This window comes from Macaca mulatta, chromosome 2 (assembly GCF_049350105.2).
Source record: "Macaca mulatta isolate MMU2019108-1 chromosome 2, T2T-MMU8v2.0, whole genome shotgun sequence".
NCBI classification, from domain to species: Eukaryota; Metazoa; Chordata; class Mammalia; order Primates; family Cercopithecidae; genus Macaca; species Macaca mulatta.
Window position 1 is genome coordinate 93016941 of NC_133407.1, and position 19807 is coordinate 93036747.

General features: G+C 37.8%; 1 protein-coding gene and 1 long non-coding RNA gene across 7 annotated transcripts in view; one reads left to right on the plus strand and one right to left on the minus strand.

Moving 5' to 3' along the window:
- Positions 1 to 19807, plus strand: part of FXR1 (FMR1 autosomal homolog 1) — a 66487-nt gene that overhangs the window by 27079 nt on the left and 19601 nt on the right. For all 6 annotated transcript variants that reach the window (XM_015131559.3, XM_015131560.3, XM_015131563.3 and 3 more), the window contains exons 4-10: positions 6814 to 6885; positions 7295 to 7443; positions 7665 to 7758; positions 8158 to 8274; positions 10810 to 10980; positions 13609 to 13687; positions 17619 to 17728. In XM_015131559.3, the coding sequence (XP_014987045.3) occupies positions 6814 to 6885; positions 7295 to 7443; positions 7665 to 7758; positions 8158 to 8274; positions 10810 to 10980; positions 13609 to 13687; positions 17619 to 17728 (792 nt within the window). The remainder of the gene's footprint in view (positions 1 to 6813; positions 6886 to 7294; positions 7444 to 7664; positions 7759 to 8157; positions 8275 to 10809; positions 10981 to 13608; positions 13688 to 17618; positions 17729 to 19807) is intronic.
- Positions 1 to 19807, minus strand: part of LOC144339053 (uncharacterized) — a 32629-nt gene that overhangs the window by 7319 nt on the left and 5503 nt on the right. The gene's annotated exons all lie outside the window — the stretch shown is intronic.

The window sequence follows — 19807 nt, forward strand, 5'->3', positions numbered from 1 at the left end:
TCGAGCCACCACGCCCAGCCCTGATAACGTTTTTTATAAGGTTTCTTCCTTGCATTTAGCATATTTGAAATTTTAAAAACCTGTTTTTGAACTGTGAGGTTTTCTGGTTTAGTATTCATTGTTAAAATAGGAATTGGCAAGTTTTTGTTCTTGTGGCATATGCCTTTCCTTTTCTAGTCATATGGTGGATTGTCAGGCATTATGGTTATGTATCTATATATTATATTAAAATGTTGGGATAGGCGCCTTGAGAGAAATTGGATTAAAAAAGAGAATAAAAATTATCTGAGGTAAGACACTCATTTACAACTTTTTAGGTTTTTTTTTTTTTTTTTTTTTTCTTCCAAATTTTATTTTTTTGAGACAGCATCTTACTCTGTCACCCAGGCTGGAGTACAGTGGTGCCATCATGGCTCACTACAGCCTTGACCTCCTGGGCTCAAGGGATCTTCCTTGCCTCAGCTTCTCAAGTAGCTGGGATCATAGGCATGTGCCACCATGCTGGGCTAATTTTTGTATTTTTTTGAGAGATGAGGTTTTGCCATGGTGCCCAAGCGGGTCTTGAACTCTTGGGCTCAAGCAGTCGCCCACCTCAGCCTCCCAAAGTGGTAGGATTACAGGCGTGTGCTACTATGCCCAGCCTAATTTAGCATTTTATTTATGTAAAAGATATACATGGATTATTTATTCTACTTTTTAAAAAGTTTTAAGTTTGATTCTTTTGGCCAGTCTGAAGTTTTTAGCTGTCTGTATTTGGACGTAGTTTTTCTCATCATACCAAGATACCAAGACCATTGTTAGTCTTACTGCTTAGGACATGCTCACACATAAAGGAGAGAAGAACATAGTCTTTGTTACTTGTTTTTGTCTTGCGGAGTGGGTTTCTAGGACTTGATTCAGTAAAGAAAGTTGGTAGAAAACTGATTTATTAAAGTATCTGCCTTAAAGGTGAATGAGATAATACTATTATTTAGGTAGAGAAATCACACATGTTCATTCCAGATGTTAAACTTTTCTAACGTGCGTTTTCTTAAAATGTAATAATACAAAATGGCAGATACATAATAGCAGTACTCAGTAAATGTATTTCACATGTTGAAAATGTATTTCACATGTTGAATTACGTTTTTTTACATCTGCTTCCCTGCATTATTTTTCCCTTATATGGGGGCGTGGGGATGGGGAATCCTTTTAGATTGCTTCATATCTGATCGCCTTAGTTATGAAATGTAATTTTTTGGTTGATTTATGGTTATTTATGATTGATTATTTAGTTTAATAGTAAATAATATTTGGAAAATTTCTTTGGAAAAATGGAAATATAGTTAATTTATTGAAGACTGGTAAAAATTCTCTTTGATACTTACTCTTTTTTTTTTTTTTGAGATGGAGTCTCACTCTGTCGCCCAGGCTGGAGTGCAGTGGCCGGATCTCAGCTCACTGCAAGCTCCGCCTCCCGGGTTCACTCCATTCTCCTGCCTCAGCCTCCCAAGTAGCTGGGACTATAGGCGCCCGCCGCCTCGCCCGGCTAGTTTTTTGTATTTTTTAGTAGAGACGGGGTTTCACCGTGTTAGCCAGGATGGTCTCGATCTCCTGACCTCATGATCCGCCCGTCTCGGCCTCCCAAAGTGCTGGGATTACAGGCTTGAGCCACCGTGCCCGGCTGATACTTACTCTTAATTTGGCTACTTGAAAGACATAGGTTGAACATTATGAACTTCAGTGAAAAATTGATGACTTTAGGATCCAGATTGTAATTACATTTAATTCACTTACAGTTGTTCACTTGAGTTTAGATTTTTTTTTTTTTTAAACAGAGTGTGACTTGGAATCATTTGGTGGAAAGAATTCTGAAATAGGCTTTTGGAATTTGATTCTTCTTATTTATTTAGTCCTGCACTCCATAAAATGATAGTGATTAAAATGAGTGCTAATGTGTTTTTAGGCTTCTCATCATGGTCACTCCACAGTCTCCTGGATTTTAGTATGTTAGAGCAGTGTGTGGGCCATTTTCTCAGAGTGTGAATTGTTCCTGTGAAATAGTTTGCAGAGTTAAGTAAAATCTGAAGAAAGGGAATTTTTGTGGGGTGCTCTTATTCAATGACATATTTGTAAATCAATTCAGTAATTAATGTTTAGGATGTAATACACTAGAGCACAGTTTTAATGCTGGCTTATTAAAGTGATATTGTGGGAGATATACTCTTCATTTTGTATAGGGTATGATTTGATCCATAGCACCAAAGTGGATCCAAATTAATAATGGTTTTTTTTTTGTTTTCTTTTGTTTTGTTTTGAGACGGAGTCCTGCTCTGTTGACCAGGCTGGAGTGCAGTGGCATGATCTCGGCTCACTGCAACCTCTGCCTCCTAGGTTAAAGTGATTCTCCTGCCTCAGGCTCCTGAGTAGCTGGGATTACAGGCACCCGCCACCATGCCCTGCTAGTAGAGATGGAGTTTCACCATATTCGTCAGGCTGGTCTCGAACTCCTGACCTTACGTGATTCACCCGCCTTGGCCTCCCAAAGTGCTGGGATTACAGGTGTGAGCCACTGTGCCTGTGCCTGGCTCTTTTTTTTGTTTGTTTTAGAAGAAATCTTGCTCTGTCATCCAGGCTGGAGGGCAGTGGTTTGATCTTGGCTCACCTCCCAAGTTCAGGTGATTCTCCTGCCTCAGCCTCCCGAGTAGCTGGGATTACGGACACCCGCCCACCACCATGCCCAGCTAATTTTTGTACTTTTAGTAGAGACGGGGTTTTGCCATGTTGGCCAGGTTGGTCTCAAACTCCTGACCTCAGGTGATCCACCAGTCTCAGCCTCCCAGAGTGCTGGGATTACAGTTGTGGGCTGTGCGGCCAAATTTGTAGTGTTTTGATTCAGGCTCAGGAATTTATGTTTAGTCACTTTATGAGAGTAACTTGGTCTTTCAGGAGTGAAGTTATTAATGAAGCTTATAGAAATGAATATTAAGTTTAAAATATTTCACTGTTCAGTGAGAAAAGCCTCCAGGCAGTTGAAAATGGTTTATTTAGGAAGCTAGATTCATGGATGGTTATGCTTTGGTGAAAATAGAATAAGGGGGTTAGGTAGTTTTAAGACATAACATTTTCAGCAAATCAGACTTAATGTACCCACAGATTAACGAGATATTCGAGCTGCCTCTCTGAGATAGTTATTTGAATGGGCACCTTCTTTTAGTTGTTAGGATATTCTTTTTGTAACCCTCAGTATACTTGGGAAAACAGTCATCACTAATCATTTACTACATAATTTTGTAGCAGAAATAATTAAAGGGTAGTAAGGTCATTATTAGACCTTATTCTTTTTTTTGAGACAGGGTCTCACTCTGTCACCCAATTTATAGCATAGTGGCATGATCATGGCTCACTGCAGCCTTAACCTGCCAGTCTCAAGTGATCCTCCTTCCTCAGCCTCCGAAGTAGCTGGGACTAGAGGCATGCACCAACCACACCTGGCTAATTAAAAAAAAATTTTTTTTTATAGAGATGGGATCTTCCTGTGTTGCCCAGGCTGGTCTCAAACTTCTGGGCTCAAGCAATCCTCCTGCCTCAGCCTCCAAAAGTGCTGGGATTACAGGCATGAGTCACTGTGCCCGGCCATTATTAGACTTTTTTTAAGGCCATTATTGACTCCATGCTGGAGTATAGTGGAGCAAACACAACTCACTGCATCCTTGACCTCCTGGGCTCAAGCGATCCTTCCACCCCACCCCAGGCCCCCAAATAGCTGAGATTACAGGCACATGCCACTATGCCTGGCTAATTTTTGTACTTTGCATAGTGATGGTGTTTCTCCATGTCGTCCAGGCTGGGCTCGAACTCTGGAGCCAAAGTGATCTGCCCACCTCAGCCTCCCAGAGTACTGGGATTACGGGCGTGAGCTACCACGCATGGCCTTATTAGACATTTTAATAAGAGTTTAAACATAGCAAATCCAACTTTTTCATATTTTCCAGATTTTGATGATATATGTATCTACAATGAATGCAGTTGTCTAAATGTAACTAACTGCTCACTGTTACACATGAACCTAGGACATACCAATCTTACAAATACTGCTAGCAGATTTAAAATATATGTCTAATAAATTCTAGCTTATTCTGGTTATTCTTACAGTTAGATTATCAGAATGCAGTCCTTGAATACTTTGGAACTTTTAGTGGCATCTCATTCTATTGAGGAAGGGATAGCCATCTCTGCTGTAATTTTAGTATTTTTAGTCAATTGAATTGACTAATCTACTGAATATTTTTGCATTTCATTGTCTTTTTTTTTCTAGTTAACCTTTGTATGCACATCTGCTTTTGACATTTCCACTTACGAAGTACATTTCGGCATACAAACATTTCTTAAAATTTTATCTTCAATTTTTATTTTACCTTGTTTTTTTTGGAACAGAGTCTCGTTCTGTCACCCAGGCTTGAGTGTAGTGGCACGATCTTTCCTCACTGCAGTCTCAACTTCCCAGGCTCCAGCAATCCTCCCACCTTAACCTTCCATGTAGGTGGGACCACAGGTGTGCTCTACCACACCTGGCTAATTTATTTTGTATTTTTGGTAGAGACGGGGTTTCATCATGTTGTCCAGGCTGATCTTGAATTCCTGAGCTCAAGCAGTCCACCCGCTTGGCCCTTCAAAGTGCTGGGATTACAGGTGTAGGCCACTGCGCCTGACCACAAACATCTTAAAAGATGAAAGAACACTGTCTAATACCCTTTTAGCAAACCAGGATGATCTGGTTTCTGGTTGGAGGATTTTGCAGTCTCAGTTGAGTCATTAACTGGATGAGAATGCACATCATCTTTCCCTCTTCTTAGAAATACATTGTTTGAGAATATTCATCTAAGATGTCACCATCTGAAGACTTCATAGTCTGAGACTTTGCTTTGTAAGATGATTTCACATTTATCAGTAGAACCTAGTGTGCTGCTGTCTCTTTGCATCTGTTGTCTGATACCTCTACTAATTAGAAAGGCCTTCCTCTGTAAATTTTTCTTCTCTTCGCAATTATGAGTGAAAAATTCATAATTATCAACTGGTCAACGGTAGCTAAAAGCAGACTACAAGGATGGTGTTTTTGATCTTTTGAACTGTTTTGAAAGAGATGTGATACCTTGGGCTATGCAGTAAGGAAACTGTATGAACATTAACAGTTTATTTCACTGTTGCATCCTCTAGGTGATGCCATCATTCCTCTGTTCCATGTTAGTCTTTATTTAAAGCATAGCTGAGAATAACTGATGAATGTTGATGAAATAGTAAAGTGTTTCAAGACATAGGAAAAATAAGATCACTAGATTCTCCTTACATTTATAAAAGGGCCCAGTGGATACATATAATAATTAGAGTATAAGGGTGAGTTTTATTCTAGTGTTAAACTTTCTTATTTTTGGAATATGTCTAAGGAAGAATATAAGTCATGAGATATTGATCCCTTTGAATAGTTAGATCTGTTTATAAAAGAAATGGAAAAACTAAAATTGAGTTTAATGGACCCTGATTAGTAAATTGGACTTACTGGTTTTTCTCATAGCTTTTTTTCTAATCATGGTGTACAGTAAAGTTCATTAGTAGGTTTTGGTTTATTCATTTCCAGTTCCAGTATTCCTACCACTTCCAAGATTACTTTAAAATCATCCTGATAGAAGCTTCAGGCTAAAAATGTCTTTGTTTTTAGTTGTTTGCATTTATCTCCCAGAAGTCTGTTAATATCCACTGATAGGTTTCCTTGGTCATCTCTGCAAAGGCATTCAATCTTGGTTTTTATTGGTTCTTAGTAGTTTCTTCTCAGAAACAACTTTTCTACCTTTCTCTATATTGAAAATATAATGCATTAAAGAAGCTCTGCTGTATCATAAGAAATAACTCTAATCCCAAGTAAAAGCTTCTGTGACCTATTGCGTTAATAAAACTGATATTTATAGACATGAAGAATATAAGACTTGTTTTTTTGTGGATAGTTTTTGTTTTGTTTTGGAGATGGAGTTTCGCTCTAGTTGCCTAGGCTGGAGTGCGATGGCATGATCTCTGCTCACTGCATCCTCTGCCCCCTGGATGTGATTACCCTGCCTCAAGTGATTCTCCTGCCTCAGCCTCCCGAGTAGATGAGATTATGGGCACCTGCCACCATGCCCAGCTAATTTTTGTATTTTAGTAGAGACAGGGTTTACCATGTTGGTCAGCCTGGTCTCGAACTCCTGACCTCAAGTTATCCACCCACCTTGGCCTCCCAAAGTGCTGGGATTTCAGGCGTAAGCCACTGTGCCCAGCCTGGATAGGAGTTTTGTAATATACTTAATGTATTCTGCTAGATGAACTGAATGTGTGTAATTTTTTTTTTCAGTTAAACAATTTTTTTTTAGTTCATTTGATTTAGGTTCTTCAGCAAGGGATCTAAATGTCATATCCTCGATGGAATTTAAAAATTAGGTTAATCACTTTCTGAGAACAAGTTTTAATATTAACAATGTTGACAGAAACAGGAAGACCTGTGTTTTACATTATTTAAAACTCCTTTGTAAGAGTATTTCTTTAAAATAATACTTATGTTTAGTAAACCTCATGAATGTGGAATTAATTTCCAAGAAGCTAAATTGCCCAAAAAAGTGTAGTTTTATTTTTAAGTAGTAAATTTAAATGTACATATCACTTTCATTAAATTGCATTTAATATACCAGTTTAAATAGCATTTTTGATTCTTAAGTTTAATGGGATTGGGCATTAATAAAAAGTCATTATTTACAGCATTGAAATCTTTTGGGATGAATGGATATAGGCATTTTTTTTTCTTCTCAGGTATATTCAAGAGCAAATGACCAAGAGCCATGTGGATGGTGGTTGGCTAAAGTTCGGATGATGAAAGGAGAAGTAAGTAATTTTCACACTTGCTTTGTGACTAGTTTCTAAGGAATTACCTCAGTGTTTGGTTTTTGTAAATGTTATTTCAACTGTTAGTTTTATTTCTGAAAGCCTACCTGAGAAATAGTTGATCACACATTTCCATTAGCATTTATTTCTGTTTGTGTTCTGTATTGGCAAACACCAAAGCTGCTCTCCAGAGGTACACCTCAAGCATGTAAGGACCACCAAGGTTCATGCTTGTAAGAACCTATAATCTAGTTTAGGCAAATCAGTTTTATGTAACTAAGCTGTGCTTAGTGTTTATGCCACATGGGGGAGGGTCCATTGGTTAAGCTGAGCAAGGTAATTAGAACTTCATTTAAACTTCATTATTTTTGTTCAGATGGGATTTTTAAAGTATTTTGATGTCTTTTAGTTTTATGTCATTGAATATGCTGCTTGTGACGCTACTTACAATGAAATAGTCACATTCGAACGACTTCGGCCTGTCAATCAAAATAAAACTGTCAAAAAAAATACCTTCTTTAAATGCACAGTGGATGTTCCTGAGGATTTGAGAGAGGCGTGAGTAATTTTATTTACTATTGAATTGTTCTGTGAATTAAGAAGATTTTTCAGTCCTACAAAACATTTTCCCTAATGCCCAATCAAAACCTTGTGATGGAAAATCATCTTAATGAACAGAGGTTTTAGTGGGGGATGTCAAAATGAAACACTGACTTTGTATTATAACTCCTCTGAATTTAATCTGTTGAGGTCTTACACATGAATTAATTTCTCTCTAGGTGTGCTAATGAAAATGCACATAAAGATTTTAAGAAAGCAGTAGGAGCATGCAGAATTTTTTACCATCCAGAAACAACACAGCTGATGATACTGGTAAGATAATACCATATTATAAGGTAGCTTATTGATGGGTATTGCACAGATTTTATAATTAGATATTTCAAAAGAGAAAAGCTAAGGTCAACTTAGTGTATAGTGAATTTATTAATATAGTGTGGGAGAAAAATTTTGCGGCTATAAAATGTTAATTACATTCTTAACATCATAAAATTCTTATGTGTGAGATCCTGGATTTTTCCCAAATCAAGCATATTCTGAATAGCGGATCTAAATAATACAGGAATTCAGAAAGGAAAGTGTGATTACTCAGAGTAGTGTTAGATGAAAAAAGTGTAGTAGATGAGAAGCAAGGAAGGCTTTGTATAGAAGATGGTGTTTGTGCTATTTGGAAGAATGATTAAAGTTTTGAGTAATTAGCTTGTTTGTTTATAGTCTGCCAGTGAAGCAACTGTGAAGAGAGTAAACATCTTAAGTGACATGCATTTGCGAAGTATTCGTACGAAGTTGATGCTTATGTCCAGAAACGAAGAGGCCACTAAGCATTTAGAAGTAAGTGGGTTTACTTACAAAAGAGTTTTCTGTGCCCCTTTTAGTTTTTGTCTGTTTTTGGAGACAGATTCTGGCTCTGCTGCCCAGGCTAGAGTGTAGTGGTGCAATCTTGGCTTATTGCAACCTCCGCCTCCCAGGTTCAAGCGGTTCTGCTGACTCAGCCGCCATGTAGCTGGGATTGCAAGTGTGCCCCACCAAATCCAGCTAAGTTTTGTGTTTTAGTAGAGATAGGGTTTTGCCACGTTGGCCAGGCTGGTCTCGAACTCCTGGCCTCAAGTGGTTGCCCGCCTCAGCTTTTCAAAGTGCTGGGATTACGGGCATGAGCCTCCGAGCCTGGCCCCCATTTAGTTTTATATTTTATATTTTTCAAGTTCTTTGCTTCAAATGAAGGCAGCCTAGGACCTCTGTTCCGTAACTATTTGGAGTTGTCGTGTCTGTAGAAGAATTGCTTTTCTTTTTTTTTTGAGACGGAGTCTCGCTCTGTCGCCCAGGCTGGAGTGCAGTGGCTGGGTCTCAGCTCACTGCAAGCTCCGCCTCCCGGGTTCACGCCATTCTCCTGCCTCAGCCTCCGGAGTAGCTGGGACTACAGGCGCCCGCCACCTCGCCCGGCTAGTTTTTTTTTGTATTTTTAGTAGAGACGGGGTTTCACCATGTTAGCCAGGATGGTCTCGATCTCCTGACCTTGTGATCCGCCCGTCTCGGCCTCCCAAAGTGCTGGGATTACAGGCTTGAGCCGCCGCGCCCGGCCGAAGAATTGCTTTTCTATTTTACCTTGTATCAAACATAGCCTTTCCTTTGCTAAATGCCTGTTGACTTGTTGATAGGACTTAGATGACAGGTGCCAAAGAGTGAAGAAACTAGAGATACTCAGTAGACTGTATTGCTAGTTCTTTACTTTGTATTTAACCTTTTTATTTTTTTATTTTTTTTTATTTTTTTATTTTTTTGAGACGGAGTCTCACGCTGTTGCCCAGGCTGGAGTGCAGTGGCGCGATCTCGGCTCACTGCAAGCTCCGCCTCCCGGGTTCCCGCCATTCTCCTGCCTCAGCCTCCTGAGTAGCTGGGACTACAGGCGCCCGCCACCGCGCCCGGCTAATTTTTTGTATTTTTAGTAGAGACGGGGTTTCACAGTGGTCTCGATCTCCTGACCTTGTGATCCGCCCGCCTCGGCCTCCCAAAGTGCTGGGATTACAGGCTTGAGCCACTTAACTGCCTTGTCGACTGTCAGTCGTGATACCTTTCATCAGTAACTAGTTCACTGTAACAACTCTTGTGTGAGAGGAGAGGAGGACTAGGAGTGGTGTATCATGTGACATGTATTAAAATATGAAGCTTATCATTATATCTCTGTCTTATCCTAAGGTACTCAGTTGTGTCCTGTTCTTTGCTACACTGTTAGGATACTTGTTCTTCCACTCACTCACACTTTCTAGATCTGGATGAATACACATGCATGCACACATTGTGTTGTCTTAGAGAAATTGAGATGTGTTTATTATCCTTAGGACAAATTTGGAAGTGTTCTCATTAATTTAAAAGTTCTGAACAAAGGATATGTGAACAAATCTGTCTGTATCTGGAAAAGTGTTTTAGCCTAATAGACGAATAAAACAATTTCTTTTCCCCATTCATTTTATGACATTAGATGAGTTTCCTTTATTAAGAGATTGCGTTTTTTTTTTTTTTTTTTTTTCGTTATGTGGGTTTTCAGTGCTTTTTTCTTCTCGTGTTTTTCTTTACACTGTGGTAAAGTGCATATGAAACTTCGCATCTTAACCATTTTTAAGTGTACACTTAATATTAAGTATGTTTACATTATTGATCAATCTTCAGGGCTTCTCATATTGTAAAACTGAAAATCTGTACCCTTTAGACAGCTGCTCATTTTCGCCTTTCCCCAGCCCCTGGCAACCATCATTCTGTTTTCTGTTGCTATAAATTTGACTATTTTAAATACCTCATGTAAGTAAAATCATTTTAGTCTTTTTTGTGTCTGGCGTATTTTACTTAGCATCAAGGTTCGTCTGTGTAGCATGTGTCAGAATTTCCTTTTTAAGGCAGAATGTATATACCACATTGTGTCCATTCATTCATTGATCTGTGGATTTGGGTTGCTTTCACCTCTTGACTATCGTAAATAATGCTATGAACATGGATGTGCAATAAAACATTTTGTGGCCACATGTGGTGGCTCATGCCTATAATCCCATCACTTTGGGAGGCTGAAGTGGGAGGATTGCTTTAGCCCAAGAGTTCGAGACCAGCCTGGGTAACATAGTGAGAGCTCGTCTCTTCAAAAAATAAAAAAATAAAAAATTAGCTGGGCTCAATGGTACGTGCCTGTATTTCCAACTATTCAGGAGGCTGAAGTGGGACGATTGCTTGAGCCCAGGAGATGGAGGTGGCAGTGAGCCATGATCATGCCACTGCACGCTAGCCTTGGTGACAGAGTGAGACCCTGTCTGAAAAAAAACCATACAAAAAAGCCATTTTGCATTTTGATCTTTTATAATACTAATTTTCCTTTTTTATTAGTGCACAAAACAGCTTGCAGCAGCTTTTCATGAGGAATTTGTTGTGAGAGAAGATTTAATGGGCCTGGCAATAGGAACACATGGTAGTAACATTCAGCAAGCTAGGAAGGTTCCTGGAGTTACCGCCATTGAGCTAGATGAAGATACTGGAACATTTAGAATCTACGGAGAGGTAAGTTCTCTTTCTCCTGCCTTGGCCTTTACTATAATGTATTAACCATCTATTGTTTGATTATATTTTTATCTGAAATTCCAGTTTCCCAGTGAAACATTTTTGAGGTAGAATTTATTCAGTTAGCATCAGTCAGCCTAGTAGTCATTACTTATGCAGCTGAATTGAAGTTAACTTTGTATTGAGGGGAGTGAAAGATTTACTAAGTAATTAAATATGTAGTTTTTAAAATTGAAGTTTCTTAACTGCTTCGGAATTTACTTCAGTTTTATACCCGTAACAAATAATCTCTCCAACTGTTTTTTTTTTTTTGGAATGTTTACTGTGTGCCAGGCACTGGCAGGAGTAAATGGCATATATTAGAATAGCTTTTCTAGAACTCGAATTTGTATAATGCTTCGTCACTGGTTAATCATGACGTTTGCAGGGGTAGAAAATTAGTAAGTTATTTTTAAAAAGTTATTCAGCCAGGTGCAGTGGCACACGTTTGCTTTCCCAGCTACTTGGGAATCTGAGGCAGGAGGATTGCTTGAGCCCATGAGTTTGAATCCAGCCAGAGCAATGTAGAGTTTAAAAATATATATATAAATTTATATATATACATATACACGCACCTTATCTGTATTTTTATGTATGTAAATTGAGACCATCCTTCAAATTTGAGTAACTGGATTTTTTTTTTTTTTTTTTTTTTTAAAGAAACAAGGTTTTGCCATGTTGCATAGGCTGGTCTGGAACTCCTGAGCTCAAGCACTCCCCCTGCCTCAGCCTCCCAAAGTGCTGGGACTGTAGGCATGAGCCACTGTGCCTGGCCTGGAGTTTTTTTTGAATGACAATTTTGTGTCTTGACTTTTCATACATAGCTCTTATGAACAGCTTCTTTCACATGGTAAAGCTGACTAGAGGCTTTACTTTTAATTTTGAAACCTTTAAAAGTAGACAGTATAACATAGTAATTAAGGCAGCCAAGCACTGTGGCTCATGTCTGTAACCCCAGCAATTTTGGAGGCTGAAGCAGGAAGATCACTTGAGCCCAGGACTGAGAGGCTGCAGTGAGCTATGATCGTCATTGTCCTCTAGCCTGAGTGACAGAGCAAAGTTCTGTCTTGTTGAGAAGAAGGAGGAGAAAAAAAAAAAAAGGGCTTTGGAGCTATACTGCCTGGGTTGGAATTCACTTTAAGTAGGCCACTTTGAGTAGGCTTGCAGTTTGTTACTTTGCTTCTTTGTATAAGTGTTCTCATTATAAAATAATAATAGTGCTTACCTTAATATAGTTCTTAAAGATTGGATACATTATACAAAATGTTGATTGCATATGGTATATCACATAGTGTGTGCACAATAATTTGAGCTATGGTTTTATTTTTTTATTTTATTTTTTTTTTTGAGACGGAGTCTCGCTCTGTCACCCAGGCTGGAGTGCAGTGGCCGGATCTCAGCTCACTGCAAGCTCCGCCTCCCGGGTTTACGCCATTCTCCGGCCTCAGCCTCCCGAGTAGCTGGGACTACAGGCGCCCGCCACCTCGCCCGGCTAGTTTTTTGTATTTCTTAATAGAGACGGGGTTTCACCGTGTTAGCCAGGATGGTCTCGATCTCCTGACCTCGTGATCCGCCCGTCTCGGCCTCCCAAAGTGCTGGGATTACAGGCTTGAGCCACCGCGCCCGGCCTGGTTTTAAAATTAAAAAAATTATTTGCTTTTTAAATATTTTTAGAGACAGGCTCCTTGCTCAGGCTGGAGTGCAGTGGTGTGATCATAGCTCACTGCAGCCTCAGACTCCTGGGCTCACGTCATCCTCTGGCCTCAGCCTCTTGAGTAGCTAGGACTATAGGCATGTACTGCCATGCTGGGCTAATTTAAATATGTATCTATATATTTTGTAGAGAGAGAGGTTTCCTATGTTGCCCAGAGTAGTCTTAAACTCTTGGCCTTAAATGATCCTCCTACATTGGCCTCCCAAACAAAGTGCTGGGGTTATAGGTGTGAGCCCACTGCATCTGGCCTTATCTGTGGTTATTAAAGAACAAACGTTAAAAATGAAAATGACTTAATTGAGAAGTAGAAAGTCCATGTAGAGACTCACTCCCAAACCTCTAGTCGTTTAAAATTGTACTCATTAGAAATTAGGAATTTTGATGATCTTACCAGTGGGTGCTTTTAAAAAATGCATATCTGCAAAAATAGCTTTTTAAGTCATATACCTGATTTTGAGAATAAATAAAATAATTCAGACAATTTGAACAATTTGTATTGTTAACACTTAACATGAGAATTTCAACCTGGGAGTATAGACTAGTATATTTAGGATTGGGTTAAAGTTTTGGCTGTTCAGCACCTGTGTAATTTAAACTCTGACACTAAATTTCTCAGCAGCTTAAAGATGTTAGAGATGTTATTTTATTTTTGGTTTTAATAGTACTGACTGATTTGGGATTTTTAAAAATGATTTTTTTCTTAAGTACTTTGTGAATCACTTCACCTGAAATCTCTCACCAGTGGAATGAGCATAATCTTTTAGTAGAATATAATCTTATTCAGAATTTTCTCTTTTCTCATCTTTTTGTTTTGGATTATGGGTTGCTTCAAGATTGAAACAGGATTTCATTTTTACTTTTCCCCTCATCTACAGAGTGCTGATGCTGTAAAAAAGGCTAGAGGTTTCTTGGAATTTGTGGAGGATTTTATTCAGGTTCCTAGGAATCTTGTTGGTAGGTACTTTTACTAAATGTTAAATAAGTTAAACATTAGTTAAATATAGTGACTTAATTGAAAACTGGTCTTGTAGTCTGATAACCTTATTCCAGTTTTGTGTAGATTTATTTAGATAGCAATAATTCTTTTTTTGGTGATAACATTTTGTGTAACTTGTTATTGTCATATGTTAAAAAGTAAAGATGTTTCTTCTGTACAAGATGACCCACTAATAAGGCCCAGAGTTTTTATAACAGTTTGTCATTACAGTTTTTCATCAGCCTTCTCATCCCTTGGGATCTTTCCTATTCTCACTCCTTTACTCTCTTTTTATCATTGATATATATTCATCAAAATTATGATAGTACTTTTTGAGATGGTATTTGTGGTATTTGTTTTGTTTAGTGTGGAAGAAAAGTAACAGTGAACTAACAATAGGGTAATAAACTTCTACACAGTAGGTCCTGAATAGTAGGTTGTCACAAGGCATAGAATAATAAGGTAAGAACTTGTGGGCAGGAGAGAAGGATGATAATATGAGGGGTGATTTCACTGTTAATTATTTGACACCATTGTTGAAACTGTTGTACCCATGGATTATAGTTAAGTGACAAGAATTTGCATTTGAAGTTATGGTTAAATGAGCATTATAGGTTGGAGTGAGTTCATTTATAACTCTGTTATTAATATGCCCTATATCTATGCTGTCTGTCTTTTTGCTATTTGAGGCAATTGAGAAGGCTTTGGTTATGTGTTAAGTACACAGTGACTATACTGAAAATTGACGCTCTAAACATTTAATATAAAAAGCAGCATCAAGATAATGTAGTGAAGTTTACTAGAAGGGGGATGAGTTTTTGTTGCCTATTATCTCATTTTTTTTTTTGACACTAAGGAAATACTTTCAGCTTCTTGGGTTCCATTTATAGAATGTGGCTTATTCTGCCTTTAGGAAATGTTTAGCCACAGGTGTTCTATTTGTTAAATTGTGTAAAACAAACATTAATAGAAAAATTTAAAAAAAAACGTCCATTCTAAAAACATTTTTTTTTTGGCCATTAATAAGTAGTATATTCAGGAAAAGTAGTTTAAAACACAGAAATTTGTGTCTTGGAATTTAACTGTTAGTATTTATGAAAAAAGCCTTTTTTTTTTTTTTCCCCCTGAGATGGAGTCTTGCTTTGTCACCCAGGCTGGAGTGACGCACTCTTGGCTCACTGCAACCTCTGCCTCCTGGGTTCAAGCGATTCTCCTGCCTCAGCCTCCCGAGTAGCTGGGACTGTAGGTGCCTGCCACCACGTGTGGCTAATTTTTGTATTTTTAGTAGAGATGTGGTTTCACCATATTGGCCAGGCTGGTCTTGAACTCCTGCTCCTGATCTTGTGATCCGCCCACCTCAGCCTCCCAAAGTGCTGGGATTACAGGCATGATCCACCGCGCCCGGGTGTAAAAAGCCTTTCAGTTCTGCTCAAACATTTGGATAGGTATGACATTACTGCCAATTGTGTAAGCTCTACTTTATTAGTTCTTGGTATACCATTGTTCACTATAGACTGAACTGCTGGAAAGAGGAGATGTTAAAATTCAATATAAACTTGAAGAATGTTGTATAATTATACATAGGTAAGGTGCACAATGTTATCAAATGTTTATCAGTATCAAATGAAATCACCTTTGATAAGCTGCTTTTGAAAAGGATGCCCTTTTAAAAAATCGTAATTATTGACATCTGTCAATACTAACATTGTGGTAGCTGCTGTACAGAATGTAACTTTAACTTAACTAAGGTTTCCTCACTTGTAAAAATGATTTGGCAATGGGTTTGTGAAAGGGAACCAGGTTTCTTTTCAATCCAAGTCTATCCGTTATAAAAGATAGCCTTGGTCTTAGAGAGTTGTAGTAGGTGGTGTGAGTAAAAGTTTCTGATATTTCAAAAATAAGAAAATTGGGTGTATTTGTAGTTCTGTGTTCTCTCTATTCAGTGAAGTGGTGAGTACCTACTGTCTCTTTTCCTGTATCCTGTCTATGTTGGCTTTGGTGATGCGGGTTGTGTGCTGTTTAGGAAATACACAATAGCAGTAACTATTACACATTGGTGAGATACTCAGGAACTTAGTACAATAATTTCTGTTGGTTGTCATGTGTAAAAGTACAATGTTTCCCTCCATAATGTTTTATGGATGAAGCAGTCTTTTGAAAAATAGTACGTTTTTAGTCCAAATGAAAGAAAAAGAGAACTGAGGAATAAAAGGGAATGAGAACACTTGGTAGGTAAGTTCCAAAGAGGATTACCTTATACATTCATGTTCTGAGAGTTCTAAGACGACCATTCCCACCCCTCCCAAATCAAAGGGAAAAATACCTGAACATTGGTTTGAAAATGGTTCAAAACCTTTCACCTCCAGAAGCCTTCCTTAATCACTTCTCTCTGTCCCTTCAGCATTTATATTCAGTGCTCAATTTATACTGCAGGTCTGCTTCAGTTTGTCAATATGGTCTGGAATTTAAACTATGGAAATGATCATATAAAATATTGACGGTCTCTGGTGGGACTAAATAAAACTTGCAGGTAGGTTCCTGCCAAGGACCCCAGAAGGGTGATGGATGATCACTCAAAACTGGTATAGTTCACAAGAAGGAAGTGGCAGAAGTTCTGGGGGAGGAATATGGTATATCAACCTAATCTTTGTTTTTCGAAAGACATTTGCTTGTTTTTAGCAGGGTCAAGGATGGAGTTGCTGCTTGAGCTTCACTGTGTTAACAACGAAAGTTGCTTTTATGTGCTGCTGCTAGGGCTGCTCAGAGAAGATACACGTCATTTGAATTCCCTGCCCTCCTTTTTTTTTTTTTAACCTGTTCAATTGCTACTGCTTTTAAATTTAGGGTTATTAATGGAGAAGGAGGCTTGAGAGTAGGAATACAAGAGAGAAAAACCCATTATAGTCCTTTCATTGTATTGACCAGTCTACTGTTGTCATTGTTCTTATTCATTCTTTAATGGAAACTGTTCAGGCATGCAACAGGAAAATCTGCCATTTTAACCCCTTCAACCAAGGTTTAAGTTTTTGTGAAAAGTGATTTATTTAAAAAATTGAGGATGTGGACTTGATAACAAATATGCTGTTGCTGTTCATTAAGGGGTACATCTGTTCCATATGGTGAAAGTTACTTGAATAGTACTTGTTAATAGGTACACAACTCAGTGTTGCTTTGTTATTTATGTGAGTATATGCTGATCTTTAGATAGTCCTTTAGGGAAAGAGAGCCTTTTGATCCCTTTGTTAATATACTCAATAACTGCTGTTTGACAGACTTGTAAGTGTAGAAAAGTTAAATATTTGAATTTTATGTCATTTTACAGTATTTTATACTTAGGAAGACATCATGTGCATGCTTTATGTTTTTTTTAATATAGCTGTGAAGTACTTGAAAAACTTGGTATAAAATGTAATACATGTAAATATTCATTCTAAAGTTATGTTCAAGTCATAGAAATCTCTTACAGATAGAAACTTGAAAATAAAAGCAAGATTGATGAGTTTGTTACTTATGTGAATTAATAAAGTGATAATAATTAATGCCAAATTAAAATAGTTTTCTCTTTGCCTTTATGTATATATCCAAGGTTTTGAAATGGGTTGGATGTTTAAAAAATATGAAAATGATATAAGCATATTTTAAAGTCTAGGTTTTGAAAATTTCTTACATGTGAGCACTGTTTGTCAGTCCCAGTTAGTAACCTTAGGCATGCTGAAAGAGGAGTAAGTTTCAGACCAAGGGTAACATTTTTTGGTAGTCTATAGGGTGAGTTAATTGAAAGTAAAAAGATGGGAGCGTCACTTGATGGTTGTAATTTAGTGGCAAGTTACAAATAATTTGGGGCTGACACTGAAAGAATAGCAGAATTGATTTCTAGCTTACCATTATATTTGTTTTCTCTTACTAAAGGAAAAGTAATTGGAAAAAATGGCAAAGTTATTCAAGAAATAGTGGACAAATCTGGTGTGGTTCGAGTAAGAATTGAAGGGGACAATGAAAATAAATTACCCAGAGAAGATGTAAGTATTTAAAATGTAATTTCTTTCCCTCTTGAAAATGTCCTTTTTTTTGGCCAACTTAATAGTTGTAAACATTTTGTCCGTTTTATCTGATACAGAGGGTTTTTCTTTCCTTTTTAAAAATTATGTTTTTATAACAATATTTCATACACTTAAAGTCATTTTCTACTGTGTGGGCCTTGTTCTTGTTTTGATAGTACTTCAGTAAAAAAAGTTTTGATATAAAGATTTCTATTTGATAATCTTAACAGTTATTTTTCATACGTAGAGTGTAAAGCTGTAGAACTTGATACTCCCAAAGAGTTTTTTTTTTTTTTAATTTCAATAGTTTTTGGGGTACAGGTGGTTTTTGGTTACATGGTGAAGGTTCTTCAGTGGCGATTTCTGAGATTTTAGTGCACCTATCACCTGAGCAGTGTACACTGTATCCAATATGTAGTCTTTTGTCCCTCATCCCCCTCACAAACTTCCTCCCCGCTGAGTCCCCAGAGTCCATTATAGCATTCTTTTGCCTTTGCATCCTCATAGCTAAGCTCCCACTTAGAAGTGAGAACATACGCTATTTGGTTTTCCAGTCCTGCGTTACTTCACTTAGAATAATGGCCTCCATCCAAGTTGCTGCAAAAGACGTTATTTCGTTCCTTTTTATGGCTGAGTAATATTCCATGGTGTATATATACCACAGTTTTTTTGTATCCACTCATTGGTTGATGGGCACTTAGGTTGGTTCCATATCTTTGCCATTGTAAACTGTGCTGACAAAGGAATTGTTGATTGTACTCTCCTTAACTATTTTATACAATCTGAAAGTATTGACTATTTCTTAATTGAAATCATTTTATGCTTTTACATTGCTGTAGAATCTGAAAGTATTGATCATTTCTTTTTTCTTTTTCTTTTCTTTTTTTTTTTTGTGGAAACAGAGTCTCACTCTGTCACCAGGCTGGAGTGCAGTGGCATATTCTTGGCTCACTGCAACCTCTGCCTCTCTGGTTCAATCGATTCTCCTGCTTCAGCTTCCTGAGTAGCTGAGACTACAGGTGTGCACCACCACCCCCAGTTAATTTTTGCACTTTTAGTAGAGATGGGGTTTCACCAGGTTGGCCAGGATGATCTCAATCTTTTGACCTTGTGATCCGCCTGCCTCCGCCTCCCAAAGTGCTGGGATTACGGGCATGAGCCACCGTGCCCGGCCTTGACCATTTCTTAATTGAAATCCCATTATGCTTTTACGTTGCTATAGAATCTGAAAGTATTGACTATTTCTTAATTGAAATCCCCTTATGCTTTTATGTTGCTATTTTGGTCGTAGCTTTCTAAAATTTTTTGTCTTCTTTCTTCCCACATGTTGATACTTTGTCCCTAATTTTGTTCTTTGCTCCTTTTACATCATTTTCAGGATCTCACATTGATGGCTTTAGTGATCAACTCTATATACTTAAGCTTTGTGTTCCTGAATGTAAGACAAGGATTTTTACAAAATCATCTCTCAGAAAGCAGTACACTCACAACTTCTTGAGCTTTGCACAATAGAGTATTGTATGGGGAGTTTGTTAACCTGTTGGATAGAGGATCAGTCTTTTAAAAAAGAGAGAAAACTATATATTTAGCCCAGCCAAGTATTTAGTGTTGTAAAGATGTCAAAGATAGCCACTTCCTTTATTCCTTTTAATTAGAATGTGGAGGTGAATATACAAGAATGAATGAGGAAAACAAATATTTAGGTATCATACAGATGAATACTTGTCTCTTGGAATGCTATTTTCAGTGATTTCATTCTACACTGCTTTAAAAAGTGCAAATCTTGCATAACTTATTCTTCATAAGTACTCCTGCCCCATTTTGCATTATTTTAAGATGGCTTAGATAAGGATTAAAACTGATGGTCTTATGCCATTATTGTCATCGTTTTCGTTAATGCTTAGTATAACTAACGGTAAGATGAATGGTGAACCATTTGGCATACAACCAGTGCCTAACAATTGGTCTGAAAAATCATAATATTTATTGGCCAGGGCCATTAAATTGGTCAACTATGAATTTCTAAGCTGGATATTAATGTCTTCTCTTAGCTTGATT